Raw genomic sequence first — 27,202 nt, forward strand, 5'->3', positions numbered from 1 at the left:
TAGCAGCCAAACAAGAAAGGCAATCTAGCTGTGTTGACATAACTGAGTATTCCAGCAAGGCCTGTGAGACATAAAACAGGTTTGGAAATCCAGTATCTTCACAATAGATAGGCTATTCAGCATATTAGTAAATTTAAGGTATCGGATTTTGTGGTAGTTACATCAGTCCTTTTGCCAATATTGAAATATTCTCCAATATTAAAAGAATTCATATTAGTCATTTCCAATCTCAAGACACAAACAAGTGAAGATAAACATTCATCAGAAAATTTCTTTCATGAATTTTATTTGAATTTATGTCATATCCACAAAAATAGAAACAGTCTTTAGAACCATTTTGTGATACATAGTCTCCAAGCTGAGATTTACAATGGCAATAGTGAAATATCTAACGTGGATTTCTATCCACACGTATACATTGAAGATGATGCTGTGAGAAGCAAGCAGTGTTATGCAATGTGCTACAGAAAGAAAGAAGAAAATGTAACTAAACATTTTAATGTCTATGTAGTTCACCAGTCTACATACAATTTCTCAGGATGTTTTTAGAGTAAGTTGCTCTAGTTTTGTGCAGAAAATATAGTTTGAGAGTGCTCGTGCCAACACCTTTGACATTGTGATTTGCATGTAACTATATAAATATAATATACTTTCCTATTTAGAGCTTTATACATATGAAAAATTATGGTACAATAAAAATCTATACACATGGTGCTACCAGTTCAGCAGCTGCTAACTTAAAGGATACATCTAAAAATATGATTGCTCAGCCTCTGAAATATAAAATAAAAGAGCAATCAGAAATGCTTTTTTTGTTTAAATAGTAATTTACATAAACATTCATCTCTTCATTTTCTCCATTTGCTTAGGTCTGGTAAAAAGACTCCCTTTGGTTTGTCACATCTGTCCTTGGCAAGAACTGTAGTTTTAAACAGTCCTTTGTGTTTGTCTTAGGCAAAGGTTAATATATTTGTAAAACAGAGTAAATGTTGGCTGGCTTCTATTCCAACTTTGTGCTATTGTAATGTTGAATGACAAGTACCTAGTCTGAAAAGTTCTGCAGAGTGGGAATAGAAACTTGCACGATTTCCATGTACCAAAATACGTGCTAGTGGAAGACTGGCATTTATACTGCACTCCAATGCAAATCACTGTCTAGATTTATACAGTACACTTCTAAATAAAGCTTTATATTTCAAAACCTTTAAAAACAGGTTTAGCTGCTGCTCGGTAACCAAGTGGTGACACGTGTATATCACAAGTTCATTTTATCTCCCAAGAAGTTTGATGAGAGATCTGGTAGAAGGCAGCTTTATGAAGATATTGCAGTCAGTTGCTGTAAGATGTTTGTTAACCTGAGATAAGGTACAACAGTATTGTGGATTTGCGATGATACCACTGATTTCGGATTTTCACCCAAAGTGTGGAACGGGGGGGCAGGGAAGGGGAGACGGTGAAAAGCATGGGGCAAAGGACTGTGAGGTGGGAGAAAGGAACAGTCTTTGGAGCAAAGTGAAGGTGCTCTCCTCACCTGGTGGCCTGGTTCTTGTTACATGAACTACAAAATGATGGTAAAAGAAGTGGAATGTAGCTAATCAAGCTAAAAAAATGAAATTATTGAGTTGCGCAAAAGCAAGCAAGGCTAGCACAGTCAGTAAAAAAAAAAAAAAAAGAGACTGAAAGAAAAGAAAAATATTCTTTGAAGTACAGAGGCTTATTATTTGATTTGTAAATAAGAGGAATCTCTCTCCACCCAGGTTATGAAAAGTAAAAATTGTCATGTATGGGTAATTGATGGTGACAGCTCTGGCATACACAGTGTAGGAGGTGGTGTTATTGTTTGACATGCCCTACATGTGTAGATAATGAGTTAGGCTCTCATGTTTGCCTACAAATTGTTGCTAAGCACATTTGATACCCTGTTGTCTCTTGGTTTCATCTCTATTTCCTTTTAAGACAAACAAAAAATGGAATACCCTACAATCTCCAGCTGCACCTTGCTGCATTTCAAGCTAATATGGATTCAAATCCAGGGGACACCTGAGGACATGGATATTGGATGGATATAATACTCTTAATTTTTTTTTGTTTTGTTTTTGTTTGTTTGTCCTGGACTTCTCAGCCCCTGTTATTGTTTTCCAAATTCCCCATCCCTGAAAAAGTGAGTTGGAATTGATCTTGGTTTCACCTCTGTTAACATCACCAAGAAGATCCTGTTTCTCAACTCCCACATCTCATGTACTTAGAGACCTGGTAAAGTGCTGCCTCCTCTAGTTTTTATTTCCCCGATGAACGTTCAGTCTCTGTATAGCATTGCTAGAGATGAGCCCAAAATACTGACCCAGATCTGAGTGTCCCCAAAATCTCAGTGTCCTTATGTTGATGTTTTTTTCTCCGACTAAGAATCCCAAGCACAGATGACAAATACAAATACAATATAGAGTTAGACTTGAGAAAAGCAAAGGGAACTAATATTTTACATGCAACGGAGCTTTGCATTTCTCAAAGGTTTTTTGAAAGTATCTGTTCAAGTGACACTTGACTTGCTAGGAGGACCATTTGACTTGAAGGAACTGGGGAGACTGCTCCCTCATGCCATGGGATTAATATATGTTCTGCTTGCCCATCTCCTCACTGCTTCATATAGCATAGATTTGAATGCTTTAATAAGGAATATGAGAGGGTGGGAGGACTATTAATATTTCTACTGGGAAACTGGTGCTTTTTAGTAAGTTTGCCCAGTCAGAAAACAATTATCTTCCTTCAATAGCTTCTGAAATTGACACTCTTCCTGCAGTTCATCTCACAGTTGTTAGTGAAAAACAAATAGCCCTTTTCCTGGGATGAGTTGAATGCCCTTTGGAGATTAGGGAGGATACTTAGTACCAGGCAAGGTCAGGTCCTAAACTTCTGCTTACAAAAGAAGGTCCCAGCGGTGGAGGTAGTATGGGTTCTCCAAATGAATGCTGACACCCACCTCGCAGAGTCACTGCTCTCTGTGGCTGGGATAAGTAACTGAAAAGGAGCCCACAGTCTGACTCAACAAAAGCAACTGGAAGCCAGCAAAGTGTTAAAACACTCAGACATCAGAGGATGGAAGGAACAAGTGATATTGGCCAGTGAAAGCTATAAACCAGCTGACTATGGAAGACTACTTGGCTCAGAGATGCTTTACTATTTCCTCTACTTACAGTTGCCTTCCACAGTGGATTATCATACTCCCTAAATGCCCTAGTATTTTGCTCCTTCCCTTTCTTTGCATGACTCACAGCATTGTCATAAATCACATTATGCCTGTATGATTTAAAAAGAAAGAGAAAAACTTCACAAGAAGGGAAAAATAATCATCATTCTATAATGTTATCATATCACAGAAAACTGTGTACATTTTTTCCCCATACAGGACATACTTCAAATAAAATAATTTTAATACCAATAATGATAATGTTCCTTCTTCCCAACATAAGTAGAATTGGTTTTTCATCGCAGTTTGGTACATAAATATATGAAAATAGTCTTTGAATATTTACATCCAGGTGTTTTTAATGTTATTTCTTGACATATTTAATTCTCATTTTCTCTCCAGCCACGGGCATTCTTTCCAAATTTATATACTAATCTCCGACCATCCACACGCTCCAGGATTTCTCTTTTATAATAGTATCTGTTAAAATAAAAACATAGAAAAATATTTAAGATTAAGTTTACTTACGGTCCTAAAAGGCCACTGCCAACTAGGCAACCCCAGAGCTAGCTGGAAAGTCTTTATTTTCTATTGAGATATATATATAAAATACCTAACATTGTTATAACTGAAAGAAAAGAAAAAATTGATGTCTTCTTTTTACTTTATATTAATTATCTTCTGAGTTTGAATTTCACCTTTGAATTCAGGTCATAGCATATTGCCATATTTATCACACACTCTTAAGTGATTTCATGGAGTTTTTTTCCAGATAAGCCAGGATCTGAAATCAGACCAAGAAAGAATCTCAAGTTCCACTTAAAAATACATTTTGAACTTTCATAGATTATGGAAAAATGCTAAAAATGTTAAAGCAAATAGCAAAGAAAATCCTCACACAGAATTTGTAAACTTATTTTAAGATGATGGGTGAGTGTATTCTAGTTTCTGAACATTGCTGGAAATAGCAAGGTCTCTTGCCTTTACTGGGCCATTTAAGCATTCCCAGTTCAGTAGCATGTGAATTTTCAGTTTGGTACAACTATGTTTCCTTACTACATTGTTTGTTTGGGTGGACAACAACAGAATTTATATTATATATATAACATATATCTATGTTATATATATTATAGTATACAGAAACAGGAGAGGAAAGAAAAGAGAAAGAACATAATGTTACAATCTCAAAATTAGTGGGAGAGACTCAGCTGTCAAAGAAAGCAACTGGTGCTGCTGACAATTTTAAAAAGTCAGCTAGATTCTCCATTCAGATAGATTGTCTTTTTATGTGCCCCAGTCTTCTGCAGCAACATCTCAGCTCACCTCATAGCCCGACTGAGTTTCTCGTAAGTCATGCTGCTGTTGTTCTTCTTCTTTCCCCATAGCTGAGCCACAGCTTCGGATTTTAAAAATCTGAAGACACCTTCTGATCGGTCTTCCCACTTGATTAATCCTGGGTTTTTCTCAGGACTGAGAAGAATATCTCGAATAAATTCCCAAAGATGAGTTCCTCGAGGGTCTGAAAGAGGAAAGGGGGCAGGAGGAAGGAGTGTCTAAAGAGCTCTCTGAGCTATGCTTGCCATTTTTATGTCATGCTCTTACAGTATGTCATCTACAGATAGTGACCACTTGGTAGGGACAGGCCATAGTTACTGGAGCACAGGACCCCCACCTCAGAAACTTGTAGGCAAAAAAGGTGGGCAGGCTTTACACTGAGGCTGAAGGCGAGTGTCAGCTTTCAGCAGTCCGAGCTCTGTGGCAGGCAGGTAGGAGCTCCAGCAACCAGGGGAAGCAGAGTCCAAACCACCCACTGCTTCCTTCTGCCTTTGGCACTGTTTCTGCACTGAAGGTAACATGTTTAAGTCTTCCCCTCATCTCATTTGCCCTTTTTTACTGATATTCTTCTACAGTATGGCATGTAACCTGACACCGTATGTGAAACAGCCAAGATAATTGTGAAGCAGGCCCTGAATCTCCACACATTTAAAAGACAGACAGAAGGCAAAGGAGGTGAAATGCTGTTCCACATCAATGTGTATTTGGTCCCAGTCCTCTTAGGTAGACTTAAAGAAGTCAGAGCTTCGTCCAGATGCTCCTTGAACTCTTACAGGCTTGGTGCTCTGACTACTTCCCTGGTGAGCCTGTTCCAGTGACTGACCACCCTCTCAGTGAAGAACCTTTTCCTAATGTCCAGTTTGACTTTCCTCTGATACAGCTTCATTCCATTTCCTCATGTCCTGTCATTGGTAACCAGAGAGAGGAAATCAGCACCTTCCCCTCCACTGCCTTCCTTGAGGAAGTTGTAGACTGTGATGTGGCTACCCATTAGCCTTCTCTTCTCCAAGCTGAACAAAACAAGTGACCTCAGTTCCACACAGGTCTGTCTTCAGACCAGTCCTATCTAATCTGTTCATTAGCAACCCTCATATGCACACAAAAAAAGAAACGAAGTATCTATGTGCAGATAAAAAGTTCAGGATTTCTTGTTGGGCAAAGTCACAGAGCAGGGTCAGAAGAGGTGTCAGGAAGAGACAGATAATCTGGAGACCATTTTGAAGCAGGATGAAATCAAATATTACAAAATGCATTGAATGACCAATATTAAGGTTTTCTGTTATAAACAGGGAATGACACAGGACGCAAAAGACATACACAAGGTATTTTCAGCATAAAAATCTCAGTAAAGTACATTAATGGAACTATGTCCAGAAATCACAATAATGGTAATCTTGTCGTCAGAGTCAGGTTGAATCAAAACTAGCAGAAAAATCAGAGGAGGGGAGTGGAAAGACTGTCATATCAGAGGAGAAGAAGGTGGCAGGATTGAGGGGCAGGTGCTTGCTCGTGGCACTGTGCATGAGAAGTTCTGCAAGAAGATGCTGAGCAGGGTCTCTGGTGTACGCTGCACCTGGCAGGCATGCCCATGAGCATAGCCATGCCCACACACAGATCTTCCTGATTTAATCCTGGGTCTCCTTCATCATTTCTTTACTCCAGTCCACCAGCCCAGCTCAACATAGGGCAGAGGCAACTGGTTTCTGGTTGTTTCCCTCACAGATAAAAACAATTTGAAAAGTATAACAATACTGAGTCAAAAGTAACAAAAGCAAACAGTACTAGAAACAGTCATATCCTTGGAGGATTCAATCATGATAATAATCTAATCAGTTTTTCAAAATGCTTAATTTTCCATCCCAAAAGGAATTTTCTTTTAATGTGTTTATTTTCCTTCGATCAACCAACCATTGTAAACACGGATGTCAACTTACTGTGCTTCTTGGTGTGGGACTTTGGGGTATGATCTTGTGATTTTTTCACATCTGAAGAACCTGCAGAGAAGGAAAATGAAGCCTATTTGTAAATTTGATTAAAGGCTTTCCATTGATTAGCAGGTTGAAAGAAATAAAACCACAAAAAAGTATGAATAACTCTTTTGATGATAATCACTTTTCAGAAGGTAATCTAAGTGAGGAGGAAGGGGGAGAGTTTTGTTTTCTGTACTGTATGTTAGTCAGCACACCTCACAAAGAGATCATTGATGAATAAAGAATGAATGCAGAGGTAAACATTTGGCTTTTGAAACCTAAATTTGATTAACAAATACCTCTCCTCATGTTATGTGAGAGAGCGAGAGAGAGAAAAATAAGATGATCATGTCTATAAAAGGAATCCTGAATTGTCCCATTATGTCTTAGTCTTTGCAGAAGCATGTGTCTTTGGGGGCTTATTTGTTTCCACAGAGATGATCTAATGCAAAATGTATGCATTGGTACCAGTGCACAGAACACCTACTTGACAAAAACATAATGAACTGGCAACTCATTATTGTTTGAGGGGGGTGCTGGGTGGGGGAATGGGGCTGTGCTAGTAGGAGTTTTTGGCAGCTGGACATACATATATTGTTCCGTGGCTCAGAGCCATAGAAACAAGCTATTTCTCATCTATGGTACTTTATCACCTGCAGCAAGTCAGCAGAGGAATAGGGTTTCTGGCACAAGTGGTTCTTCAGAAATTAAGAAAAAGAAAAGTTCCGTCTGTTCATGACTGTAACCTACCTCACAGTCTGCACGTTCAACCCTCCCACCCTCAAACCACCGCAGCCTGGCTCTGCTCTTGTCATTAATGAATAGCTTTCATTTGATCACTGTAAGTCTTGCAAAAATCTGTGGGATAGTCCTGAGAGGGAGCCCCCTCTGTTTTTGCTTTTCAGCATACTTCATGCCTGAATTCCATAAAGCAAAGCTTAAGGTCCCACGCACGTTTTCCCAGCTTCTGTGAATGCACGATTATCATACTTTTCATGGAAACTGGGCATTTGCATGGGAAAATGACTCACAGGAAATATTCATTTGCATAGAAACTTGCTGGATTTGCCCAAGCAACTGCAATAACTGCATGTGAAAAGGTAGATGCAAAGCTATTCACATACTTGTTTTATTCATACATAACTGGAAACATAAACTGAACAGATCAGTGAGGATAAGCTTAACCTCCACTATTCTGAGCCTGATATAATTGTCCTTGACCCCCAAGCAGCAAACATACTCTGAGTCATTTTGCCTCAAAGAGCAGGAACTAGCCTGAACTTCACTCAGCTTGGGGGGAAAAAGTAAAATGAGGGTTATTTCACTGCCTTTCCTCAGATTATGATTCCCCTGATGTTATTAAAAGTCTGTGGGAACTCCAGGCAAGGACATCAGGACCCAGTCCTTTATTTGCCCTCTTAAATAAATCCTTCTCATTTTAAAATCCCACAATTCACTTGCAAATGCTTGTTATGCGTCACTTAGCTGGAGATTTATTCTTGGAAGTTCAGTTGCCTTCTGCCTAGCTAGTGATTTATTCTGGATTTCAGCTGTGTAAATAGCCTCCTGCTCTGCCTCTGCTCCTATGTGGAGACCAGTTTCAAACATGCCATGTTAGGAGGCTGGGGCCTGACAGATGAAAAGAGTTATGATGCAGTTTCAACAAAGCTGTCTTGCAAAACTTTTGACAAAAGGTTGCAGAGTATTTGCATATGATTCAGGAATGAGCCATTTTTTACGGGATATACAAATTTAGTTTTTACAGGAGGCTGTGCCCTTGGCGTGCCACCCTAGCTCTAGGCTTAAGCAGTCAGCATGTAAACACACTGTGCCAGGATCTTGACATGTCCCCAGTCCTGTTGGAGAGCTCCAAAATCCTGGTAGCCATCTTGTGAAAGTGGGTGGAGGCGGCAGAGGAAGCAAACAGAGTGTTTGGTTGGGGATTTTTAAGGTTTGGTGGTTTTCTTCTTCTGGTCAGGTTTTCTCTCTTATTTTATTTATTGCTGAGTGCATTAGTTTAAACAGTATGTCACTTGGCAAGTCCAGCTGTGCTGGGACACTGGGGGATTCAGCGAACGGGCAGGCACAGAGGCTGTGACTGCCACCCACGTGCAGAGGCACAGGGCTGCCCCCAGTGCAGAGACAGCGCCTGTGAGGCTGCATCTACAGCAGTGTGCCTTCCTTTCTTATCCTCCCATGACTTCCATTGCTTTTTCCCTCAGGTCTGTTTGCTTAACAGCCTCCTAAGAAGGACCTGCCTTTCCTTCTTCCCCCTTTCTTGTTCCCCTGCCATCTCTGCTCTCCTCTTTTCCCACTGCCTTGCTTTCTCACCTCCATCCCTTGTGCCTGCCTCCATGACATGGCCTACACAGTGCCCCGACATGTTTGTCCAGACTGTACTTTCACCAGGCACTATGGCAAATAGGTTTGCTCTTTCTCTTGCCCTTTAGTAGGCAGATTGTATCTCTGCCTCATGGAAGCACTGTGGAGAGGTGAAGAGGTGTGTGGTGCCTGCCCTGCTATCAGCTGAGATGGGCTCCAGCAGGAAGCCCTTCTGCTGGTGGAGTTGGACATAGGGCTTGGTGCCTGCCCTACGGCTCCCCCAGGCAGACCCCAAACCCAGCCCAAATCCTAGTAACCTACTCAGCATGGCTGACTGGCTCACTAGGGAAACGCAGCCACTTCTGGGGAGGAACATGCCACTTACTTGCCTGTACCTAGCTACACCACAGAAAAGTGTGGTAGAGCTGGAATGTCTCGTCTCTCTGACACTAACATCTTTCCCTTTCAGTCAGTCACTTTAAAAGATAAGTGGAGATTGCAGATTATTTGATCTTCTTTGTCTTAGAGAGAAGAGAGAAGCATTTCTTTAAAGCAAGCTATTGTAATAATAGTAGCTAAAAGAGCTGTCAGAATCAGTATTGCTTGGTTTAAAATTACTGGAGGCTCAGACTGAATCCTACAACAGAAGACCACAGTGACTTTTATACGTCAGTAGCTCTGAGACAAGTGACAAACAATTAACAATATAATTGCAAGTTCCTTACCAGGAGGCTGGTGACTAGGTGTCGTCATGGAAATCTGAGCACGACAGAATGTTTTACTGTCCAAGAGCTCTGGGAATTAAAAAGAATACATTTAAAGTAATAGCCTCAGACAACAATAAAACCATCTCAGAAATGCATGAAGTATTGTGATGTTAGTTACCTACTGTGCTACCATAGCCACTGTCGTATAGATAATTCTCTTCTTTCCAGGACACCATTAATGATGGATCTAAAGGTAAAGGACCAAAAGGAAAATCAGATCACTAAAAGAACATCTTTTAGCACAGAGGTGAATACTGAGCACTGAGGGAACAAGAAATGTGCAAAAAGAAGAGTTGTGAAGGGATCCAAGTAGTAAAGGGGCTATGCACAAATTTATTTCCTTTCACTCAAATTATGGAACAGGGTTTTGCATACTCAGGCAAATGTACTTACACAAAGCACTGACTTTTAGATATAATGTAGTAAGCTCTTCCTTTTCCTGGCTAATATATCTTTTATGCCCCTGAAGGAGGTTTTCTATGCCAGATCAACTCTAATTCTACCCAATCCAGTCCTGAATTCTCAGCCCTGGTGATTATGACAGTGCCATAGAGATGAAAGTGTTCTCAAATATTTAGTAAAACAGGAGGATGCTTATAATGAGTATTTATTTCTATAATGGCCGAACTCAAAAGTTCCCTCTGAAACAGATCTTTATGTTTAAGCACATAGTGATAAACATCAAAGCCTAGATGAAGGGCCATTTTATTCCAGGCATGTCGAGTCCCCATCCTTAACCTAAAAACCACCTTCATGATTAAAGAGGAATAATTTTTAGTGACCTTTTGGTCAGATGAATCAATATAAGCAGAAGTATTGCCTTTATGACCTGTACATTGATCAGGAAATTAGTCTCGTCACAGTGCATTTTTGAGATGAGTAGCCTTTAAAAAAATCTTTTTTTCTTTTGAATACAGGTCAGAATGGATGAGATGTAAAGTTCAAATCTAAGTTTTACTTTATTTTTTTTCAAGTTCATATAAATGAAATAAAAAAACCCACCAAAAAACCACAAAAAAACCCAAACCCAAACCAAACCAAATATGAGTTATACCTAAATCATCACTTTTGGCTGAGTTACCACTTATGACATAGGAATTTAGCAGGCATGCTAAGTAATAACTGCGTGTTTGGGCACCCAGAGCTTGTGTTCCTACAATAGCACACACCCTTGGCTTGCTTGGACACCTGATCTGCCTAATGTTGCATCTGAAAACAGGTCTTACCTAGCCAGAACATGGGGAGACAGTTTGTAGTCCCGTTTGGACTTCTTCAGTACTCATGTCTTTACAACTGCGACGATCTACTAGGATGAGGCAGGCTTTCCTTCTAAACCACCAACCCTGTCCCTGCTGGCTCACAAGGAGTCCCTTCTCCAGCAGCCCCAATTCACACCACCTGCTCCTCCCCATGCAGAAACTAAACCCACTCCCACACCCCATGGTTGGCATCACCAGCGCCCCACCATGCCGTTCCTGATTCAGCACAGCTAGGAGAACCATAGTCCTGGGCTTTGACCTTTCCATGATGTGCAGCTGAGATACTTTGCACTGCACTGTGTATCTTTAGTGAGAGGAGGAACGAATATTATACTGACATCTCATAAATCAGGACTTACTCGGTCCTTACTAGGATTACTATAGTTTCCTACATGGCAAACATCAAGGCTGCTGCATGCGCATCACCTGCACTGTGTTGGCACAGGCAAGGAGTGGATTGCAGATTGCAATGCTTGCCAGCTGCAAGGAGAAGGTGAATAGTGTCCCTGGCTGGAGAGGGTGGGCTCCTTTGGGTTAGCTGAATAAACAGGCTGGCAGTATTTGTTGGAGACATCACACACTATGAATCCATATGTGTTCTGCCAGGAGATGTTAAAACATGGGTCATGAACACATCCACATACAAAGAGGCTGGGACTAGTGGGATAGAGACTGTTTGGATATAGACAGAGGTGCTCTGGCAAAGGAACCAGAAAAATAATCATGCCTGAAGAAGAGTATTGAATCAAGCTGAAGTTTTTTTCTTGGTGAAACAAAGTCCTGTTAGGAAAGGAAGTTACATATGGTGCATTTTTGGGAGGTGGCCTGTGTTCATCTAGCTATGAACACACTGGAAAAAAACTTCCACAGGAAAAATGCAGATTTGGTCAAACCAAAATACTGAGTTTCATCGAAATGGGAAGAAATTGAAATGTAAGATTTTTTTCTCTCAAAATAGTTTTGTTTGGACATTTTCTCATGTTTCAAACATTAATAGCACTTCACACAAAATATTTTTCTCTTTTTTTTTTTTTTAAACTGAGAATACTGTGAAAATAGTTGTTTTGAAATCTGCTAAAAGAAGCATAGAATGAAGTCCTCTACAAAGCTGCACTTGCTGAGTACTACAAAGTTTTCCAACTCTGAACATCAATATAGACTGCTGATACTGCAGAGATCTCCCAGGAAACATGGCCGCATGCAAACTAAGATGTGGTGGTACTACCTGAAACTTCAAAAAGTAGACATTGTCTGATATTTGTGTTGCTTCTTTTATTCTGCATGATACACTTTCCATTTTATTTAATGCCATTTTGATCTCTCTCTCTTGGAACGGACAGTTTCCCTTTTTTTTCGCCATCAAAAGACAAGTTACCTGACTGTTACTCACCTGTTTGCTCTGTCTTCACAATGACATTATGAGATTGGTACATGTCACTTCCGCACTGACCTGCAAGAAAACATATGGCAGATAGGACATATAACAACAAGCACAGAAGAATCAAAGGTATTAGCTCCAACCAGCAACTGCTACAGCTGAGCCAGAGGGCTAATTTTGGAGTGGGAAACATACTCTTTCCCCTGGTGCTTCAGACTTCTGCCTTATGTCATATCTAAGCAATTTAGCAATATGGTGAATGAGGTATAAGCAGTAGAGCAAACATAGCAAATAAGATCTGCCAGGTAGGTCTCTGGGGAACGTAAGGAACTTCTGAAGATCCCAGAATTCAGACCGCTGTACATGCGTCTCTGCCTAATATCTGTTTACCATTCCATTTTAGGTGCTGAAGGTTGCTGTAAAGCAGTTGCCCTGCTGTCCCAGCTGCCTGAGTGAATTCCTGCAGGCTCATACTGCACAGATGTTCCCCGTTGATATCAAACTCTTGGAAAGGTATGCAGTTGGCATCCAGTTGGTTGGTATCAAGGAGATGCTGCAGCCACTCCCAGACTTGAAATTTAGTCCAGTACTGTGGGTGTATTTCATGCCACTGGGTTCCATAGAAGCTGCTGGACACTGGAAAAGAAAACAGGTATTTACTGTCTCTGTTAGCACCACGGGATTATGTCGATGACAAGAAGGGTCTGTAGCTAAATTACGTGCCCTGGCAGTCCACAGATCTAGATTCTTTTCTCAGTCCTTAACACTAGCTCAGTCCCTATTGCTGGAGAAGGCACTGTTATTCTTTTTTGCCTCAGCTTTCCAATTAAAAACTGGGAATTATTACATTACAACTCTCTTGGCAGATTGAGTATGCAGGAATTAATTTATTAGTGTTGGGTCAATTCTCCAAAATTATTTGTTGGAAGATCCCTTACAGAAGTACTTTTGAAAAGGTATGTTGATCCTTGTGTGGGAAAATAATTTTAGTGGATCAGAAAATTATGGAAAAGCCTTGCAAAATTCTCATAAAGTGACATGGAAGTTTTCTTTGATTAAGGATTTGATAAGAACTGAATATGGATTATGTGATTTAATCAAAGAACAGTAAAAACCAAGGCACTCTCATATTGCTCCACAGCCTATCAGTATGGCCCACAGCTTCATAATATAGCTTGCATTCCGATGAAAGCCCATTTTTTCTGTAGTCAGGTAAGGTGATTTGTGAATGCAGTTGTAAAACATTTTTAGTTACAGAAGCTGCCTTATTTTCTTGTTAGGATGTCTGAATCTTTTCCTGGTAATCTTTTAAGCTGCTCTCAGTTGTACGTCATTGTACAACAATAATTTACATATGCAAATGAAAGAAATTTTATATGGGGATAGGATAATTATATAAGATAAGAGCAAAGGCAGGACTGCTTTGGTCTGCCCTCACATAAGGATTGGCAAAAGGAGTTCAGTGCAATTTATTCCTTGGAAAAGGAGAACAATTGAATATGCCAAGCTGAAATGGCAGCATGATAAAATGCTCACAAGTGCATGAAGAGGTAAAGGATGAGGGAACGAAGGATTGCAGAGGTGGCTGAATTACGGGAGGAAGAAAGACTGCTACGGCCTAGCTCTACAGTAGCTCCACTCCAGGATGTGGTACCAGTTTGTTCTCAGTCTCCCCAAGATTACCCACACAGCCGTGAGAAATACTGACAACAGTGGATATTGCTAGAGGACCACACGCAACAAAATTGGCATATATTAGGAAATCACTAGATTTCCACTAGACCTCAGGTCTCTTCGGTTGAGATACAGTGCACAACGTTAGTTTCCAGGTAAACACAAAAACGCCTCACAGTTACTTAGGTTTCTTTATCAATATTGGCCAACAAGGTCTGCACCAGTAATTTAGGGAGTTTGCAGAACTGTTTCTCATTCTGCTGTTGAAGGATTTGGAGAATGAGTGTCGTAATGATTAAGAGTGTAGTGTGTCAGAGAAGAAAGGTTTGATGGAGCCATCAAGTATTCCCTGAAAAGGAGGTTGATATGTATTCCCATCATTTCAGAAGGGTAAAGGTATTTCTGAGGCCACTGGACTCCTAATGTAAATGGAGAGCCTTTAGTGAGAGAAAAGAATAGCTAGGTAAAAGGAAGTGAAGTGGTGAATTATTGTAGAGGCTGGTCTGAGCTTTCTGTCTCTCTAAAACATAAGTGAATCCTGAGGAGTTTCACTAGAAACATGAAAATAGATACCACCGTTTCCCTTCACAAAATCCTGTGCAAAGTGAAACTCAGCCAGGACATTTTCCCCCATGAATCTGTAACAGACAGCTCAGCACATTTATTAAGTGCATGCTTATGTATTCTTGTGTATTTAGAAATTACACGTGAAAAAGAACAGGAGCTTCATTGAGTGGGAACTTTCACTCTAAGTTTTGTTGCAGTATTATTTGGATTAGAAGGACAACTACAGTATGTGTTTGCTTAGATTTTTAAGGTTTACGCATTGACTGAGTGATGAAAAGAATTTCAAAAATATATTGAACACTATATATAGAGAGATATATATGTCTATGTCTATACTTTTATACTGAGAGAGAATATATATGAACATTTTTACATATACAGCCATATAATAAGAAAACAGTAAGAAAAAAAAAAAAGAAAAAAAGTTTTCAGATCACAAGTTATTTAGTGCTCTAATGCCAGTCTAATTAGAAAGCTATCTAGTAATTTGAGCTGAAAAAGCAAATACAGTAAAGAAACAAAAAGACTATTCCCTGGAATGCTGGAGGGGTGATTAGCATTGAAGAGTAATGTTGGTTTAGAGAATGTCTGAGGGGTAAAGGTAAGAGAGAAAGAATTCTGGACTGAGGAGAGGGAACTTTGGCACTTTCAACATCACCAAATTCATTTTAATTAAGGAAATGAACCATAAATAAATCACTTTCAGAAACTTAGTGTTGAGTTCAGTTGTTTCAAATAAAGTAACAAATGGAAGTTTTTCTTACCAGAGGTGAAACTCCAGTAAATTAGTATTACTGAAAAATAATACTTGTGCATGCTTAAAGGTGTGGTAGCCCCTTTCCTTCTGCCTCCCCCCAAAAAAACATGGCTCAGAGCCATTAAATTCCTCCTACCATTGCATGTGGAATATCCGTCTGTCCAGGAAGACTGCTGGTGGAGTAGATTGCTGCTGGAATTGATACTCATTCTGCCAGCTCCTTCCAAAATCATGATCTGTAAGTGAATTGAACAGCTGGCTTAGTGAACGATGTCTAGTCCAAGAGGCAAATGTCAAAAAAAAAAGAAAAAAATTAAAAAAATCCACTGAAGGTTAAGTGAGGAAGCCAATTCCATTTGTAGACAATACAATTGAAATCAACATGTTGCCACAACCCCTGTTCCACTGCCACAAAATCTCCTTGTGATAAAAATTACCGTGATTGATTTGCATATGCGAGAAGCAAGTTTCTACAGCTGCCCATCCATAAATGAATAATCTGTAATCAGAAATGAAGCTGAATGAAAAGACAAGGCTCCTGACAGAGAAATACAGGAAAACTGCCAAACTTTGAGAAATGAAATGCTAAATAGTTTCCCCCCCCTTTTTTTTTCTTCATAATTTAAAGAGAAATGTAGTTTAAACATGCTTCTTTTCTTTCTTTTTTCTTTTCTTTTCTTTCTTTTTCTTTTCTTTTCTTTTCTTTTCTTTTCTTTTCTTTTCTTTTCTTTTCTTTTCTTTTCTTTTCTTTTCTTTTCTTTTCTTTTATTTTCTTTTCTTTTCTTTTATTTTCTTTTCTTTTCTTTTCTTTTCTTTTCTTTTCTTTTCTTTTCTTTTCTTTTCTTCTCTTTTATTTTCTTCTCTTTTCCTTTCTAATCTTTTATATTTTCTTTTATTTTATTTTCTTTTATTTTATTTTATTTTCTTTTCTTTTCTTTTCTTTTCTTTTCTTTTCTTTTCTTTTCTTTTCTTTTCTTTTCTTTTCTTTTCTTTTCTTTTCTTTTCTTTTCGAGATAGAAAAGACTTTTCAATAATTGCAGATGAAGCTTCACAGTTGACAACAACCCATGTTCAGAAACTCCCTCACACAGAAGAACCCACATATTAATGCTACTGGGAGGTAATATTGCAGGGAATATCTTGTCAGCTGACCCAGTTTCTTATCTGATCTGTGTCAGCAGTGTCCATAACACTTCTCAGTAACAAATATCACAGATCATACATTTATAAACACCAAAAAATCAGATGGTCAAAGATCTTGTAAATGAGACAGCCATTGTTGTAACAGAAACAGCATTTTTGAGTGACAAGACAGCATTCCCTCTTTTAAGTGACTCAAATTTTCCTTTCTACTTAGCATTAGCACTGTGAGTAAAACTGTCCTTTATTTTATTTATACTGTAAACCCCCCCCCCCACATTTATCTGATATTTTAGAAAAATATCACTTATCACATGCTTAATCATTCCAGTGAAGGTATAAAAATTCTTGATATTTTACATTATCTTTCAGTGGTTTGAAGATGCAAAGTTTAAAAATATACATTATAACCATAGACATTCTTCAAGAGTTTGGGAAAGTAATTTGTTGACTGTTATAAAGTCTTCGGATTGTTATTCCTATATAAACACACAGAAAAAAATCCCAAAACATGTTCAAAAATATTCTAAGTTGAAAGCCACAAAGTCTGTAAAAACAAAACCATTAAACATCAGGATGGCATGTGCATGCAGCTAAACTTCACCTTGGAATTAAAAAGAGAATGAAATACAGAATGAACTTGTGAAAGTAAAAAAGTCACTGGTCTAGGCTGTTTACCCACTGAGGCCAATGAGAAAACTTCCATCGAGAGCGTAGCCTGACCATATCAGCAACCTTTTTGGTAGAAGACAAGTAGTCAATAGAAATACTCTCAGCCTTGGTTTTAAAGAACAGCCTGAAAACAACTTGGGTTGGTATTTTTCTCTGTAATTTTAAATAAATTTTGTAACTTATAACAGTTACAAGCCTCTCTCTTTCCTCCCCCCAAGATATATATATATTTAAAGAGGGAGAGGTTACTGAGAATCGCTTAAAAAGCCAAAGCCTTAGGAAATTTATCACAGGGAACAGTGCTTTACAGTATAACCTAGTTCAGGGCCTTTTTTTTAGCTATACAGCATGGCAAAATCAAACTATGAATGTTTTAACAGTTGCTTTCCACTCTTAATCCTAGCCAATCTGTGCCTCACTGACCACCAGCAAAGAGAATTTAATTTCTCATAGCAGGCATGTGGAGGTATAAAATACTAGCAATTAAGAAAGATACATGTTGTCCCACTCTGGCCAAATAAAAGATGACTGTCAAATCAGTCAGTAAATTTATGCAAGTTAGAAGAGAAGACATTTTTTAGTCCCCTATTAAAGCCAAACAATTTTAGTATTGTGAGGGAGAACGTGTAAGGAAGCATTTAAATTTATTACACTGATTATAAAGATATTCAGCATATAACATGAGTATAATTTATCTCATATACTTGATACATAAGAACTTTCAAGCAATAATGCATGTTTGACGGTCAATATATACACTTAAGAGACTGATGGCATATCAAGTTATTTATTTAACTTGGGTTTTAATAATTTAAGACAATTAGGTATGAATGAATGAATGAATGAATGAAGTATTAATGATAAAGACCTTATTACAGTATCAAATAGAGGTAAGGTAGAATACCAACCATTCTAGGAAAACTATAAATCTTGAGAATTAGCCAAACACTCTTAGGAACTTATTTTGGTAAATTCACATCTTTTAAAAAAATTACAGTATGCACTTAATATTGAATTTCAACTTACTGAACTGAAGTCACATTTTCAGAAGCCATATGAGAATTTCAGGTACTGTGTTATGTGGTTTTGTCTTCTACAACTTCTGCAGTTTCTGGAATTCTACATAATTTTCATGCCTAATACTCATGCAAATAAAAATGTGTTCAGGAAAATGTGTGCATACAAACTGAAATGATTTCTGTGTTCAAGCTCCTGGGTAAATTCAGTTTGGATAAATTCTCATTTTTCCTTCTTCATAACTAATCAGTTGAATTTCCAAACCAAAAGATTCTATGACACTTTGATTCAGCAACTGAAGCTATGGATGGTTAAATAAACCAAATCATGTGTCTTGCATAGTTTTCTACCCCAGCAGTAATCCGAAACCAATGCACGCTAGAGATCTGAGAAGAAGCACTCTGACAGCCTTTTCCCTAGATTCATATTTGAGTTATTTTCCTTTAAATTCTTCTTTCCTGTCACAGTCTAACAGACAATTGCTCTCCACCGTATCCCTAAACAACATTGATAGTATTTTCAGATAATGTGCATGGAACTTGCTTTATAAATTTATCAATAAATATATCCCATTTTTGAAAACTATATATGTTATCTCAACCAGAAGAACTTAATTAATTGCCATTATCACCTGTCAGAACAATTGTCCATGAGAGGAAGAATTTGCAATACGACATTAATCACAGGAACGGGACTGGATTTAGCTTTAACCCAAACTTTCCCAAACTTCTATGTACTATTCAAGGAACTGTTTTTTTTGGTGACTTGTAAATTGTCAAGTTACCTCCTTTATCTTAGTGCAAGTGTGTTCCATATTTGGAAATCTTTCTAGCACTTTGTTCAAGGTGAATACGAAGTCCCACTAACGTAACTTCTACACCTTTCCTTGGAAGTGTACAGCATCATGCTCAAGTATGTTTTCCCTATGAAGACTAAACTGTGATTGTCTCCATTTCATCCTGTATATGCCTGTCTTTGATACAAGTTCATGGCAGATTTATGCTTATAGCAGTGTCTCATCCCATACTTGGAAAGATTTTGAGTCAGGATATTGGAAGGAGTATGGGTTTTTTTTAGTTTAGGGCCAATCCTCAAATCTTCCTTGTGTACAGACAAACCCGGTTAAAGGGTGTGAAGCCTCAAGGGGAAGGACACTTAAAATGTTCTATTTTCTTTTAATCATATGCCATGTATCAAAGTAAACAGTGGAACTAATGAAGCCTGGTTTCCTATGAATGTGTATCTTGTGGTTGGATTCTCTAGTGTCTAATAAGATGTGAGCACTGATTGAAGTTTTTCCCACGGTTGGGGCATTCATAGTATCTCATTGTCTCAAGGGAGTGAGCTCAAACTTCATTCTTTCTTTCAGATGGAGTATTAATAGATTGTCCTCCTGTACTTGGAAGCCAGTTTTCATTAATCCAGTAAGAACTTCATATCTTTGAGGCTTCTACCGCATATCAAATTTAATTAAACTTAGCGATGGGACTCAAAGATTGTTACAGGCCAAATGCAAAAGCCATCACACAGACAGAATAACCACAATAGCATCATTTCCTCAGGAAACCAAGTTAAAAAGGGATTCTAGCTGAGCTGAGATTTTGGAAAAAAATATAAAGATCTTGTGTCTGTTTCTCTACTAGACATGGTACATTAGAAATGAAAGCACATATTAATTTATATATACACACATAAGCTTTTGTGTGTGTGCATTGCAGGTATCTGTACACACATTTCCATTATTTTCCACTGAAGAGGAGCCGTCTCTGGAGTATAATCTTATAACACCACTAAGAACATTGCACAGTTAGGAGAGGAAGCAAATAACACTTTACCCAATCAGCAAGGTTAAATACAGTTGTGCATTGGTGTTCAGCAACATTCGTTCTAGAAAGAGTCCTATGAGAAGTGATGAATTAATAAAAGAATAATCAAAAAAAGGTCTTTTGCCTACATTCAATATATCAGGTGGTATTCAAAGACCAAACCCTGAAGGCTTTTCTTAGCAGAAGCCCTCACTGGAGTCAGGAGGAGCTTTGACCGAGCCACAACCCAGCAACTTGGCAGTAACAGTAGGCAATTTGCTCTGTTCTTTTTGTCTTCCTTGACTGCCTGACCACTCTGAGTAAACAGCGGTGATGGAAAGATCAAGGAGCCCTAGCCTGCCCATGGAGTAAATCCAGCATTGCAGAAAAACACATTTACAAATCCTTGAACCTTGAACACTGTATAGTGCACTCTGTGCAAATTATTTTATTGCACTACAGGTGTGCTCTGAAAATAAATTACTTTGATCCCCATTTCCACATTCAACCCAATGAGTCTTAACATCCAGATAATGAGTTTCTCCTTTCTTTGAACCAAAATCTTTCAAGAACGGCTCATATTAAATGACAGAAAAATGCTGAACACAGTATAAAAGCTGAATAAGCAGTATAGAGAAAACAAGTGAATCCTGAAGTACTACAAGTGATTGTTCTGATTGATTTGTACAGTTACTTATGTTACAACACTGAACTGAACTAAGGGTCTCATTAATTACAAATATGAGGGGGTGTGGAGCCCATAGCAGAAGGGGGCCTACAGTCTTCTGTTTTGTAAAGCTATGTACTCTATGCAAAACACAAAAAAAGATGTCTAAGGCAAATCTGACTGAAACTATTAAACTCATGACTCCACCCGTAAGCTATGCAAAGTCTGAGTGACTTCTAGCTGAGACAAGCTCAGTGCAGCTCCTCCTGGCGTGTCCAAAAGGGTGGATCTCTTTTGGCATATTTACCTATGGGATCCTTCCCCATTTTTCCCCTTTTACCATCATGGCTGAACTTCAAATGTAGATTTCACTTGGGCCTATTTTCTTTGAAGTATGTTATGTACACAGTGAAGACACAATCCCTGCTTTTCAGGGCTAGGAGTTTATGGAACAAGTATCTACAGAGTATGTTAAATATTTTAGATCATTAGTGCACCTTGGATTACAGTCAGACACTTTAACAGCAATCTAAAATAAATGATACTGGGTAGTAACTGCAGCTGCAGAGGAACAGAATCTGTATTTTAAGTTGCTTCTTGAAAAATCAAAATCAACCAAGTGGGCCAAGTTTTCAAGACACCAGAAACAAAGGACATGCACAACAAAGCAGGTGGACCTGCTTTACACATACAATTATTTCAGAAACATAAATGCATTGCACTTGTATACAATCAATTAGCTGCTTTGCATTCCAACCATCTGTTTTACATCTCCAGTGATGGTAAGGGCAGGCACACAAATTGAATATATGAATGTTGAGAGCTTGTTTGCGTGTTACCATGAGCTTTGGGTTTTCTGGTTTGGTTTTTTATTTTTGTTTTTTTCCCCCCCCTCTCTCATTTAATGTGCATTACTACCAGGGCTCCAGGGTCTTACTCTGAGCCAGTGTGCCTATACATACATTTATGGCTGACCCTAAGATTGTCCTATGATCTCTATCTGTCTATTTTGCAAAGGTCTCAGGTTCATCCTTGGTGTCTATGCCAAACTCCCAGATAAGATATCATCCCTGCCACAGCTCACTTTCAGATATGACCTTTTCTGCAGTGTGTTAGGATCTCTTCTGATCATGTAGATCCACATGTAACCACCACACATTTCATTGTTTCCATCCATTTGTTTTAGTGCCTGAGGAGCAAAGAGAAGCCTCAAAAGAAACAACTCATCTGCAGGCTGGTTCCCAGCAGGGATCCACTTCACAACAGAGAGCTCAACTTTGGACCACTTTGCTATGACTTGCAAGATCATAGGTACCATTCAGATGACAGTCTGTGCAGCTTGGCCTGACTGATGATAATCTCAAGACTTCATTGCTAATATCTTTGCAAACATACCCCATAAAAATTTGTTTCCAAATTCTTTGAAAGCTTTGAAGAAAATTCATATGAAGAAGCACTATGATCACACTCAATATTTGTTGTATAACATACTTAGTGTTTGATGCATTTCATATTTAGTTCATCATATGTACCTTTGGGCCACAGTAACATAATATGTTTACTGAATCACATTGTGAGTGTGGTGTTCAAGGAATCATTTTTATAAGAAAATTTTCTAAATAATATCCAAAACTCTTTGTATTCAGGATTCTGGTTTGCAGCTTTGAGGCCAGTCTTCTTCCCTTCTACACCTCTCTGAACTGCACATTCCTATGCTTCTGTATTTTTGGTGTATACAGCTGGGGTTCATATGCATAAACCTATCTTTGCCTGTGCAAAACTGACTCTTGGTGAGTTTTCAGAGAGTACATTGAGACCTTGATCATTTACTGCTATGGGCTTTTGAAAAAAGGAAGAGTTGGGTTAATTCCTTTGTTTTGTTTGAACCTTCTATTTTAAATGTATGCACGAAGGTAAACTTAAAGAAGAGAAAAAGAAAGATGAATAGAAAAGGAACATTTAACATTTACCTACATTACATTACAGATAGGATCATGATAAACAAAATCAAATAAAGCTTGATTGGAGTCTTTTATTACTAAAGATCTGATTTTCATGATGCACTACAAGGCAACTTTTGTAAGACATATGTGGTGGTTGTTTTAACATGTTCATATGGATGCTTCAAAATCTTGCATATATAAAGAGAAGCTTGGATAGAAAAGTTAGGATCTAGATCTGTATCTGAGCTATCCCTCCGCTCCAGGGTTTAGGTTTGGTTCTTATCTCTCTTTTAACGATGTAATTTAAAGACAAAACCATAGTTCAATTTCCTTTTTGAGAGAGAACAAAGTTCACTTTATGAATGAAAAAAAAAAGAAAATTTACTTTATGATATGCAAAGTCTCATAGGTTGTTTTTTCTCTGACCCCCTTTTTCACAATCAACAATCTTCATATGAACTGACTGCAATTTTCAAGGTACTCATTAGTATAATGAAAATAAAAGGGAAAAATTTAAAAAAGGTTTTGATTGGTTGGTTTTCCAAGTCAGAAGCAAACAGAAGGCCAACTGTGAACAGAGAGTCTTCAAGGCATAAATGGGTCTGACAGTGCTAACTGCCAAGGGTTGGTACTTCTGCAAATTTTACCCGTAGTTATGTTACTTTAGCAGAGGAAACAATGAACCAGTGTTTGGGATCCATGCTTCCTTGTCACATTTCACACTAGATGTACCTCTTCTTGCCACTAGTTTTTGAGTATGGAAAAAGAATACAATTTATTTTACTGTCAAAAATCTCCTTCTCCTCTTGCAGAAGATCTGGGCACAGATCTGTACATTATTAGTGGAATTGCTGGTCATAGACCTAAGACAAAAAGTTTTATTTCTTGTGATAAATGTTTGTGTCATTTTTGCATTAACATATCCTTAGAATATTTGGAACGAGCAGATATATTCTCTAAAAACTGGCAAAAAAAAGCAGGCTTTTTTCTTTTTTTTTATTCTTCAGAGTTGGTGCTGCAAAAGATGGCTTTAACTGGCATATGGCACTCCTTTCATTACTGCCTGCACCAACCTCAGCAAGTTCATGATAATTTGGGTCAGCCATTTTTCCTGAATATTTAGAAATCATTTGCCATAGATTCATCAGTCTAGCCTCAGGGATACAGAGTCTTGGAAAACACAATAATGGGAAAAACTGCCTTTGCTCTTTATTGTTTCAGCACTTACTACCACACCTCATGGAACAACTCCATACCTCCTTTCATGTTCTTCCTATCTCTTTCTGGTACATCCTTCCTCTAAGCAGGAGCCAGCTCATCTCCCTAATCTCCTTTTGCTAAACACCTTTATTTTGCTTACAATACACTAAATATACAAATGGCCAAAACCCACTCTAGATGCCCCTGTAGCTTGACAAGCCACCTGTCTATAATTAGGCAAGAACCCCATCAGCTAACAAAATATTACCATCATGTTCTGACATCTTCTCCTTTTCCCTTGGCTCTGGTTCCCCAACCACTTCCCTCTGCCTTCCATGACAGCTTCTCCTTGCGTTGCATTAAAGACCAACAGCATATTGCTTTCCATATTGCTAATGTAGCATGTGTGACTGTTCAGTTATTAGTGAATAATGACAATAATAACAATTATAATTGTGTTTGTATTCATGTTTGGTTCTCATTAGGTGCTGAAGTGTTTCTGACATAACAGCCACTCAGATATAGAGACTCTGACATATGCTGCTGCAGCAGCCAGTATTTTATGGAGAAGTTTATTTTAAAAATGATCACCACCAGCACTTCTCTTTTGTTATGGGACTAGTCAGGTTTTCAGCAGTAACAACCACTAATTTGCCTACTTCCAAAAATAAAAAGATCCTTTTTTTCTCCTTTCCTCTTTGTAAACTCTGTTTCATACATTTTGTTTTTATAAAGGACATCTGCTAGGAAACTGCAGGTTTCCTCTTCAGGCCTGGTTTCTGAGTGAGAACTAAACAGAATAAGGAACATGGGATGGAGAGCAAAACAAGGCAAGTGTCTTGGGGAACATGCAAATTTTCCTATTGGGACTATTTTTTACATTAATTGATTAATTCGGTCAACAAACTAATTGTGTTTCTTCATCAAATACATGAGCGGTATAGCACAAATTAGCTAGGACAGGGAAGCTGGAAGTTGAACATAAAGCGTTTTATCCTGAACTAGGTAGCTTGCTGGAGGACTAACCCAGTTAATAGCAGTGTTTATACCTTATTACAACTCACTGTCTGACTAACCACAATCTGATCACACTCTTTTGCTGGCATGATAACAAAAGGATATTTCAAGGAGGAGACATAGCAGAGGCGGTGCAGGGCTCATGGTGGGAACGATTATTCTGTGTAACTGACAGGGAGGGTTTATATGGCTGACTATTAACTCTGCCCGGGTCAGCCACATTCCCTAGTGCCAAGCTGGGACTCGCCAGTCCCACCTGTGTGATAGCTCCAGCCAGGATGCCTGCCCCCCCTGCACTCCTCTCTAGACTACTAAGTATCCCAAGCTGGGCAGCTGTTTGCAAAGGAAAGTGTCCCCAAGGGGGAAGATATCACTGAAATAGTTAAATGGAGCTCACTGACTCTGTTTCAGAAACTTGCTGTCAGACCATTACTCTGACTGTCATTCAGGCTTGCTTGTTTGTGTGTTTAGTAAACATTTATTTGGAGCCCAGCTATGTCCATGAGGTTTCTTCATACTGTGTTTGTTTTGTAAGGAATAAAACATTGCAAGACAACTGCCCTGGCATCCCACTCCACTGGCTGCACAAGAGCTGTCTGCTTCACCCGTGGGTGTAGCAGCAGGCTCACTCACCACAGGCACCCAGGACTTTGAGGCAGTCCTGAGCCTCCTGGAGCCACCTGGACAGTAGATGATATATATGTTGGGGCTCATTTATGCTCCCTGCCTTCATTAAAAGCAAGCTGAAAATGGAGGGACTTAAGTTTCCTGCTCTGCAGCTGTGGGAAACAATGTCTCCCTACTTTTGTAAAAGCCAAGAACAGCTTCCTCCTCTCTCCTGTCTGTGATTAGAGGAGCAACACTTCCATGGCATTGCTCCTTCTCACCTGGCACAGTGAGAGCTGCCCATCCTGTTTCCATTGATTTCTCCAGTGATTGCATTAAACAATACAATGGAGTATTTATGTGTCAGTGTTAGGAGCAGGTTATTAAGTAAAAACCACCGTAAATAGAGCCGTTAATTCAGTTGCTGGCATGGCTCTCTGTTATCTTCTCAATACCTCCCAGAGGGTATTAGTCTTAACTTTTCGTTTGACTTGGCAGCAGAGTTATTTTTTTGCACCTGTTGCTCTACTCTGATAACAACACAGGTCAGCTTTGATTTGTTGGAATATAAACAAAAGAGCAAAGCCAGGCATCTGCCTCAACAGCCTGGGCCGGTTTGACAATAGAGCTTTTCCCATTGGGTTTTGTACAAAAGTACTCTTTCGATTCTTACGTGAACTCTCTCCCTTCTCATAAATAGTCCTTTGCTACAGAATAGCCTGGTGTCAGAGGAGATTTCAATACTGTACTTTTCCATCAACTGAAACCTCAACAGGTCAAAGTAACACACTGTTCTAAGACTTAAGTCAGAAGAGCTGTCATACAAAATACATAAAGAAAAATCAGCTGAGACACAATGGTTGGAAAACTAACAAGAAAAAACAACAAATTAAGTGTAAGCAGTACGGGAACTTTCTTGAGAAATAAAACCTGAAGAACTGGGAAGGTTTGCTTTCCCAAATGAACCTACACACACTCCAACCCTTAATGTATTTAAAAAAAAATAAATAAATAAAATTGCCATCCATGAGGAGTAGGTACTCAGCTGGGATCTAGGCTACTTTTAAGTTCTTCTGAAAATTAAGCCTGCAAGGCTCATCAACTGTAAAATCATCTATGGTGATGGAAGAACTCCTGAAACACTGACAACCATAGAGCAGAAAAGGAAGAGTCCACACAGACAGTGAAAGCAACAGAGAGCACAAAGCACAGAAATGAAGGAAAGAACTAACATTACCTCATTATTACAAATAGGAAAATTGAGATACAGAGCTGAAATGGTTTGTCTTATAACAAGTCAATAGAGAAGTCAGTCCAACTCATATCTTCCAGCTCAAGCTTCATTACTGTCCATTGCATCACATCTCCAGCAAAAATTTCAACATTCAAATGAGTTAGGATGATTGTGCATTTTTGAGGGCAAAGAGAAGGGAAAGAATTTTCTATAAAAAAGAGACCTGTTCAGACCAAAACTAAGATTCTTCTATGCATTATGGCTGTTATGTGCCTAGTAGAGATTTGAATGTTAAGTTAGCCAGACAATTAAATCTACACTTTATTAAATAAAAAACCTGACCTTGACCTATGTATGATCCCGAAAATGAACTAGAAATTCATAAGTAGAGCTGGCCAAAATTCAAAATTTCTGTTCTGTGGAACTGTGTCTATTTCAAGGCGGGTTTTTTTCTTCCTTTTTTTTTTTTTTTTATTACAATGAAGGAAAGGAATTTTAAAAAGCAATTTGCCTGGCAACAGAGAGGGAGGATCCCCATCCCAATCAATTGACGTGTAAAAACCTATACTCAAGTTGTCCAAGTAACAAAAGTGCAACTCAACCTGTTATATAGAATTGTTTACAAAGCACAGAAAATGTGAAATACCAAACTAAGATATTACTGCAAACAGGCAGTAATGTCACCACA

General features: G+C 38.6%; 1 protein-coding gene across 4 annotated transcripts in view; it reads right to left on the reverse strand.

Annotated features, from left to right (window-relative positions):
* Positions 1-269: 269 nt before the first annotated feature.
* Positions 270-27,202, reverse strand: part of EHF (ETS homologous factor) — a 33,997-nt gene continuing 7,064 nt past the window's right edge. For 3 of the 4 annotated variants that reach the window (XM_075754761.1, XM_010302774.2, XM_075754763.1), the window contains 8 exons: positions 15,350-15,449; positions 12,606-12,851; positions 12,228-12,287; positions 9,697-9,765; positions 9,537-9,605; positions 6,454-6,513; positions 4,508-4,703; positions 270-3,664 (listed from right to left, as the gene is read on the reverse strand). In XM_075754761.1, the coding sequence (XP_075610876.1) occupies positions 3,565-3,664; positions 4,508-4,703; positions 6,454-6,513; positions 9,537-9,605; positions 9,697-9,765; positions 12,228-12,287; positions 12,606-12,851; positions 15,350-15,449 (900 nt within the window). In that variant the 3' untranslated portion in view covers positions 270-3,564. Of the gene's footprint in view, positions 3,665-4,507; positions 4,704-6,453; positions 6,514-9,536; positions 9,606-9,696; positions 9,766-12,227; positions 12,288-12,605; positions 12,852-15,349; positions 15,450-15,650; positions 15,922-27,202 lie in introns of those variants that run through there. The other variant, XM_075754762.1, reaches the window with a different exon arrangement.

The sequence above is a fragment of the Balearica regulorum genome, chromosome 5 (genome assembly GCF_011004875.1).
Source record: "Balearica regulorum gibbericeps isolate bBalReg1 chromosome 5, bBalReg1.pri, whole genome shotgun sequence".
Lineage (NCBI taxonomy): Eukaryota > Metazoa > Chordata > Aves > Gruiformes > Gruidae > Balearica > Balearica regulorum.